The 8151-nt window shown below is 55.5% G+C and overlaps 1 protein-coding gene across 1 annotated transcript in view; it reads right to left on the reverse strand.

The window, feature by feature from the left end:
• The window catches only part of LOC113213970 (zwei Ig domain protein zig-8-like), a 138540-nt gene that overhangs the window by 4638 nt on the left and 125751 nt on the right, over window positions 1-8151 (reverse strand). Inside the window, exons 3-4 of the mRNA XM_026433215.2 lie at window positions 5135-5352; window positions 449-656 (exon numbers count right to left, since the gene is read on the reverse strand). Coding sequence (XP_026289000.1) covers window positions 449-656; window positions 5135-5352 — 426 coding nt within the window. The remainder of the gene's footprint in view (window positions 1-448; window positions 657-5134; window positions 5353-8151) is intronic.

Below are 8151 nucleotides of genomic sequence, written 5' to 3' on the forward strand. Positions count from 1 at the left end.
GGGGGGTAGAGTTGTTTACAGGAACCCTCAGGCCAATGCATGAACCGAGGCCCCTTCTGACTTGCGAGGAGAAGCAGTGTGTGTTTCTTTTGACCCAACTCTCCTTTCCCATTTTTTCTCTCTTTATTTTACATAATACACCAAACATGTCTGGAGTTGAGAGTGGCACCTGCATAGGGTTCCTTTCCAAGAGATAGAGAGGGGGGATGTGTGTGTGTGTGTGTGTGTGTGTGTGTGTGTGTGTGTGAGAGAGAGAGAGAGAGAGAGAGAGAGAGAGAGAGAGAGAGAGTGAGTGAGTGAGTGAGAAAAAGAGAGAGCGTGCATATGATCGGAAGAATGAACGCAGTGCGCAGAAGGTACGACGCTGCGACCGCCTGCGGTGCAGCGCATAGGCAGCCCGGGGTGCAACAGCGCGTTGCGGGCCGCACCCTCCCAAACAGCTACTCACCCACTACGGTCAAGTTGACGAGGTGGGACATGTGTGGCGTGGTGGACACCTGGCACTCGTACGTCCCGGCGTCTCGGTGCTGCGGGTACTTGAGCTGTAGCACCCAGTCGTCGCCACTACCGTGTTGTGCGCGGAAGCGCTGGTCGTTGGTGTAGGTGTACAGGCCCACGGTGAGCAGGTGCGTGTCTCGGTGCCGAACCCACGAGACCTGCAAAGAGACAAGGAAAATGTTTCATATCCTCACCAGGTAGGTAAACAGGTAGGTAAACTGTCACTGTGGGAAAAATATGTTTGTACTTGTTTGTACAAGTACGACATATTTTGTAATTCGCCACTACCCCAACCCGGTATGACAATTTTTCACAGTGGTCGGAGCCCCATTACTGACGACTTCAGCCACTTCAATTTAATGAAGTAAGATGCTACCAAGTTGTAACTTATTTTCTGTATCGCACATGCCGTTAGGACTGTGTACAGTTGTAGAGTACAGAAGCCCGAGAGGCGGCAAGCGCAGCTTGGTGAAGAGATTTGCAAATGCATTTCAATTCATTTCTGCACTCTGGGCTAAATGCATGACGCTCTTTTCGCAACAAGTGGCAGGCTGCTGCCACCCGCCGCGCTATCCAAACAAAAACCGGAACGATGTCAACAGTTAAACTGCCATTCCGGCTTCATTTATACAAAAACAAACATGGCTGAGACAACATCCCCCGGCAAAAAGAGAAATAACCGAGACTGAAAAGGAAATGTCGACAGGCGCGCCCCGCCCCGTAGTGGCTTCCTCTTTACATTTCACTTTCATTTGAAAAGCAGTTTACGGCCAAGCAATTTGTGGGACAATCACGCCACCGAAAAAAGAAAGCAGAAAGAAAAACATTCACGCCGCAGCATGCCCCTTGTTCGGGGCAGTGGCAGTTCCTGAAGGACCGGGGTGGGGTGAAGGCAGGGGGTGGTAACACTACCAGCGAATGAGAGGGCACTGGGATCCGTCAACGCGCCATTAGGAGCCGGACGCCGCGGGTGGGAAATGAGTTGCTGATTTCTGCCACTCATTCATTCAGTCTGCATCGACATTATAGAAGACTGATTACCACCCGAAGGGAGAGAGGGTTCTTAAAGAGGGCGTCATTCACAAGAGTTATTAAGGGAATCAATCTTCGCCCAAGGTACTGTGAGGCGGACTCGGAAGGGATCGATCACCGGCTGCAATAGCGCTGAAGAACACGGAGTGAGGAAAAGTGTTGCTGGGGCCTGTACGCACAACGTCAGCAGCGATTGTACGTTTTTTTAACTCAATGGTTTTAGGTTTTTGTACTAGACTGCGTATTGGTGCAGGGCTTGCCTGATGGACAACGCTGATTTACACGCGGAACACTTTAAGCCGGAGCCATTCAAGCAGGCTCAAGTACGAGGAAATGCTGCGCGTGTACCGAACCGCTTCATTCAATTTTTTTCTTTACCAATATGGGTTATTTTAGAGGGATAATGCGATAGGCGTAGAAAACTCCAAGATGCGGTGAAGGGATGAAAGCCTGATCCTGGTGGAGAGTGCGCACTCTCTATGATTGCGCACGGGAGCACATGGCGCGCGTAGTCCTCGACGAGGAACGCCGCCCGCCTCTGCTGCTGGATCCCAGAATACCCCGGCGGGCCAGGGCGGCTGCAGCCTGTCTGGAAAGTCCCCCGGGACGGCCCCACCCCAGCAGGAGCCGTGGTTGAGGCGGGCGGGGGTGGGGTGAGGGGGGCTTGAGTGGAGCGCAAGGTGGGGGCGAAAGGTATGCGGGTGGGGTAGTGGTTAGTGGTGGTGAAGGCTGGCACAATCAGGTACCTGAAATAGCTTCGAGTCCTAACCTAAGCTTGTCAGTAAAGATTTTTATACGAACATCACGTGTAATGATGTGGCCTAACGTCGGTCCTTCTTGCCACGGTGCCGTGCTTCTTGCTTTGAAGCAGGGTACCCGCCGAGACCTCCAACATCCCCCTGCCTGCATTCCTCTAAGCCTCTTGCCCTCGCCCCAGCAGACCAATCAGCTGAGCCCACTCCGGTGCACTTGGTTTTTGTCCCACAGCAGTTGGTCTGCAGGTTCATTAGCCCGTATTGCGTTGCAAGATGAATGAGCGCGAGGGCTGCGGGCGCGGTGTGGGTGTAGCGGGTGGAGTGCGGCGGGGCGGGGTGCGGCGGGCCGGAGCGAAGCCCGTGGTGGTTGGTTGGGCCTTCTTGTCAGCGCAAGAGGCTGCCCAAGCCGCCCGTCCTGCCTCGCACACCCCCGGCGGCGTACCCTTCAGTCGGCCACTCATTAGCGGGTCTGAAGGCGCCCCGAGTCCAAATGACTGTCTTTACACCCCGACCGGCGACGAATGCCGGCGGCTCACCAGGAGCAGCAGCAGCAGCTCGGCCGGCTGCTCCACTGCTCCACCCAGCCCCACCGGAGGAGCTGGCGCGCCCACCAGAGGGAGTCCGCTCCGCTGTTACATTGGTGGGCGACTGCTGGCGGCCCGCGGCTCGTCCCGCGGCTCGTCCCGCTGCTCCAGGAGCTGCTCCAGGAGGCCCAATCAGCCCGTGGTGTCCAAGTTTGGAAACATTGACCGAGGCTGTTCGGGCGGCCGGGCCGGAGGGGCGCAGGGAGCAGGGGGCGGCGCCCTTGACCGCCGCTCCAGCGGGAGCGCTCCGCGGGCCGCGCGGGCGGCCTGGAGTCTCGCTGCAGCGGGGGGTATGCGCCCCTCGGCGCCGGCGCTACCCCGCGGGCCGCAGGGGTTGGGCGGGCCGGGCACGGCGCGCCACCTGGCGGCTGCACTCGACGCGCGCCCGTGAATTATTCCTCGGCTGCAAACCTAACAGGACATTTATAATTCTGTCGCAGCAGTAAGGTAAGGAACGTTAAGGCATCAATAACTCAACGGCAAAAGCTGGCCGTCGTGATCCGGTGGAAGGCCGCGTCTATAGAAACGCGGCGTCGTTTGGGGGAGGTTATGTGAAAAGACTTGGTCGACCTCAAAAAGTTACCCATTATTTCGAAAGGTGGGGCATATAAAATATATAGCGATCGTCTGAGACTGATAACGTTGAGTCGTGTGAGGGGGTAGGTGCGGGGTAGTTGTTTGTGTGTTTGGCGCGACCACCGGTGTGCTGTGGAAGAAGACGGCTCGATCGAGATACGCCCATTCGAACCGTGGCAGAGCGTGAGCTGCGAGCGTGTGTACGCGCGCTGGCCGTGAGGCAGGATGGAAATACATAGAAGAGACTAGAAAGGAAGGCTGGGAAACCATTATTTATCTTCGTTTCTCGCTCCTGTCTGGAGATTCAACCACTTGGAAAACAAGCGCGCCCCACCCGGCCACGCCACGCGTCCCGCCCTTCCCTGGCGACGCGCGCACAGGGATGTCCCAGACGACATCCAGCCGCATGCGTGTCTCCAGAAAAAAAATATTACATTATTTACTTGGGATGATCTCATATCCAAAGTTGTGACGCCGTCGCGCAGGCTCCAGGCCCGGCCTCGCCCGCGCAAGGCCACGCTTTTGTTATTCGTTTCCTGGTCGCCGCCCAGGAGGGCCGCCTCTCACTCGCTACACACGCAATCGTCCTCTCGCAATCATGCGCCAAAACAAAGAAGAAAAAAAAGAAAACCTCTCGCCCTCCGGTCGGAGATGGGACTCGAGGCACAAGGACTGGGCGGTGGAGGGCGCCGTGGAGGTAGGCAACCGGATCACTCCCGAGGTGCGCCACGGCCTACCCTCCAGGCGCTTCAAGTTCCAGCCACCGCTGAGGGTCTGCAAGAGCAAACGTCTTACCGACGACCAGGTCAATAAAGACATGGGAATAGAATAAGGCCCGGGTTCGCATTTCGCACCGAAGGAAACTAGGAGTAACTGTGTCCCTCAAAGCCGCCTATATCCGACCCAGCATGTGGGTCGCAGTTTGATTGTGTTTTGGTCATTGTAGGTTCAGTCTAAGTGAGCGAGTGCGCGCGTGTACACAGAGCAGGTGAACACTAAGGTGTGTGTGTGTGGGGGGGGGGGGCTGATAGCATCACTAAACGCTCCGTGGGCAATTTATTGACAATCTATCGCTCGCACGCGTGCGCGCGTGTGTGTGGGTGTGAGTTGTGCCGAGCAAGCCATTGCCCGCTCGTCTAGCCTACCGTAGGCGTAGGTTCTGTATCACAGCGGCCTTAATAAACGGCCCACAATGGGCCATTACGGAAGCTTCGATCGCAGTCAATGACACGACGCCGACGGGTCTGCAACTCGTATAATCAGAAGTAGCCCCCACACCGCAATAGGGCCTCTATAAACAAGTACATAATACACCATACAGACAGTCGCATTTCGTCTGTGTCTGCCACTTTTCTCGGAGCTACCATTGAGGCCGATTGAGACTGAGCTTTCTACGGCATCGTTAATTATGTCTCTTTGAGGCTGCCGACGCTACTCAACAGTCCGTCACTGGTTCCGAGTAGTGAATCCCAGCGTATGGTAGTATTTGAAGAGAAGAGAGCATCAGCATCAAAGGACAAATTCGAAATTGTAGAAATGGGGGAGCAGGAACGGGATGACAACGTGATATTCTGACTCGAAATATTTAAATGTGTACAGGTCTATAATACCTGATTTGACAGCAAAGCCAGTAACTGCAGTGCCCGAAAAAAACTTTTTTTTCTGCTAGTCATTGCGCATTGGCCTTACCGTCTTGTTGCCGAGGCGGCGCACCCTGCAGTTGAGGAAGGCCGTCTTCCCCAGCAGCGCCGTCACGTTGCTGCGCCCGTCCATGTCGAAGTACGGCCCCGGCGTGGGCGGCGCCCAGGGGTCCAGGAGCTTGTCGCCCTTGTCGGCGTCCTCGCCGAGCGCGTTGCCGTCCGCCGAGCCGCTGCCGGCGTTCTCGTTGTCGCGCTGGGCCGACCACACTGCGACAGAGAGGAAGAAATACGACGGCGGTAAAAACAAAAATGTCACTAAAGGAACATGGGTTTTACGGCATCGCGTGGCGAATTTTACGATGCACCTTCACCACGTAAAATAAACAGTTTGTAAAGATACTGCGTGAACTCGTTCGTTGCTCTCGTTCCACCCTGGTAAACACCCAAAGAATTGATGTTTAAACTGTACAGTTTATTTTTTTTTTTTAAACACGCTGCAATGAGTAACCCGGAGTTTGAAGCGCGCGTGCAGACGGCAGACGTTCGTATCAACGTGGGTTGAAAGGATGAAAGTCCCTGGAAGACAGGTAGACAATTGGAGTGCGCACGAGTGGCCGTGATTTATTTTTACCTGCGAGCAGCGCACGCTGAACGAACAAGCTGGCGGACAACGAATTGCGTTGTACCCCGCGGAGAAAACATGCCAAGTCGTTACCGTGCCACGCCTCCTCCCCTCCCCCACCACCTACTCTCTCTCTCAGCCCCGCACCCGCCGCCGTCCGAATCGTCTTTTGTTTCAGCTACAGTGGACCTTTGCCAGTCTTCGACAGCCTTGAGGCTGACGTCATTTCAACAGACAAATGTGCTGCACAAAATTATGCAACACAAGTGTCTATCAAGTATTTTATAGTAGTGGTAGTAGCTGGACGGGAAGTTTGCGCTGTCCGTTTAAACGTTTTAGTTCTTCCCATTCAGCTCACATGTGTCTTCTGACTAGCGGGAATTCATAAGCATGGTTTCTCCATTTTTGCTCTCGTTAGCTGACGACATCGACGTGCACACAAGCGAGTGAATAAATGAGCATCAGGGCTAAGTACAAGTCTTCAGACCTTTTTTTACATCGTGGTCGCAGTAGTTATTTTTCTTTGCATCAGGCAGAAAAATCCGCAAAGTAGCAGGGCAATTTTTCATGTCAATTCAAAGCCGTTTTTGGCAAAGAGGGAGAGTACAGGAGAGGAATGGGAGAAAGGGGTGGGGTATGGCAAGGAGAGAGGGAGGGTGAGGGGATGGAGAGGTGGTAGAGGCAGGAGCTTTGGACCACCCCGAGTGACCGCGCAACAGCCGCGGTCAAAAGGGGAACAATCCCACCGCAATGGGCTTTGAACCCGCGTCAATGGGCGCGGGAAAAGGAAAGGGAAAACAGGAGACGAGTGTTATTCAGGAAACAACAAAGGGTGGCGGCAGTGCGGCGCGCGGCGGGGGGCGGCCGGTGCTGCAGGGGCAGGGGGGGTGGGGGCAGGGAGACATTCCATCTTGCTTGGAGTACAGGGCAGGGAGGGGGGCTGAGGGTGCAGTGAAGAAACAGAGGGGCAGCCAAACACTGAAAGTAAGAAGACGTCCAGCGGCGGGAGCGGCGCAAAACAAAGGACACTCGTAAGGAGTATCATGAGGGAGAGAGGAGGCGAGGCGAAGAGGAGCTGGGGGCGGAAAGAGAGGGGCCATCTTATTTTGAGGCGGGCCGCAATTCGCAATAAACGACTACCTGTTTCTCCTTATTTTTCTTTTAATTCCCCTTTTAATTTTTGTGTCTACCCCGTCACCGTGATAGACATTGTGGGGATAGAGAAACAGTTACACAGCACCGCTGATGGCCTAGGGGGCGTTGTCGGCGCGTCAAGTCGCCAGGTCCTCCCCCGTGAATGGCATGGTAAGCAGCCGACGCAAAATACCAAACGAAACTGACTGCCGTTTCAAGACTTGGCCAGGCCAGGGCGCTCATGCAGAACAGCATGGCGTTGGCGTTGGCGCCTGGGGGAGATCCCTTGGGACCCTTGGTACATTATATTCTAGCGTCCACCTCGAGGTGCTTCTTCCGGCTCGCCTGGCCCGCCGCCCCGCCCGAGCCCGCCGACACGACGACTTGGCCTGACTGGCTTCACAGACGTCAAAACTCTTGGGTATCACGACCAGCGGCGGCGGGTGGCAGAGGGGCACAAGTGACGCAGGGGCGGGCGGGGCTCACGGCTAGTTCACGCTATCAGAACACGACAAAGGGTGCACGCTCCGGCAAGCACTCTATTGTTGCTTTTGATGGGCCGGTGGCTCTGCACAATACGTTGGCTGCTTGTCTCGTTGAATCTGTTTTTACCGGGGGCAGCGAGCGGAGAGCGGCGGCGGCGCCGCCCCGGAGTGGAGCGGGGCGGGACGGGACGGAGGTGGGGCGGGGGTGGGCGGGGTGAGGCGGGGCGGGAGGCCTCGACAGAGTGAGTGTGTGCCCCCGACCGAGTGCGGCGCCACCCCCACGCACGCAACGATGCAGAGTGCACACGGCCAGAAAGTTGCCAGATGGAATATGGGGGCGAATTGAAACTAACTTCATTTCACTCACCAACGCACTGTGGGGGTGACGACATGAGTTTGACGTGTCATCTGACGCTTTGGTCACCACGGCAACGTTAAGTCACGTGCACATCAAACTTTCTGCACGGAGTGCCACAGTTTGAAAACTGTTGTGAAGCGACAACGTAGACTTCCGGAAAATAAATCATTGACGGAATTTCCACGAAAATAAAGTAATAAGAGTTGTTTGCTGTTCTGTTTGATTTAATTTCAGGGTCATTCGTTGAATTTTCTCGAACAAACGATATTTTCTGACTTGTTCTACGGACGTGTTTTCCAGTGTGGCTCGAGCAGCGGCGCGAGAGAACAGAAAATGAACCGCGCTCGACCGCGGGCCGCGGGGACGCGCGACGGGAGGAGAGACGGGAGTGAGAGACGACTGTCTTTTTTCTGTCGTGGTGAAAATGGCCTGCTGTCGCCTCACTCGTCACTCCGTCAGGCACAGTT

Source organism: Frankliniella occidentalis, unplaced genomic scaffold, assembly GCF_000697945.3.
Source record: "Frankliniella occidentalis isolate FOCC.00 unplaced genomic scaffold, Focc_3.1 Scaffold29, whole genome shotgun sequence".
NCBI lineage: Eukaryota > Metazoa > Arthropoda > Insecta > Thysanoptera > Thripidae > Frankliniella > Frankliniella occidentalis.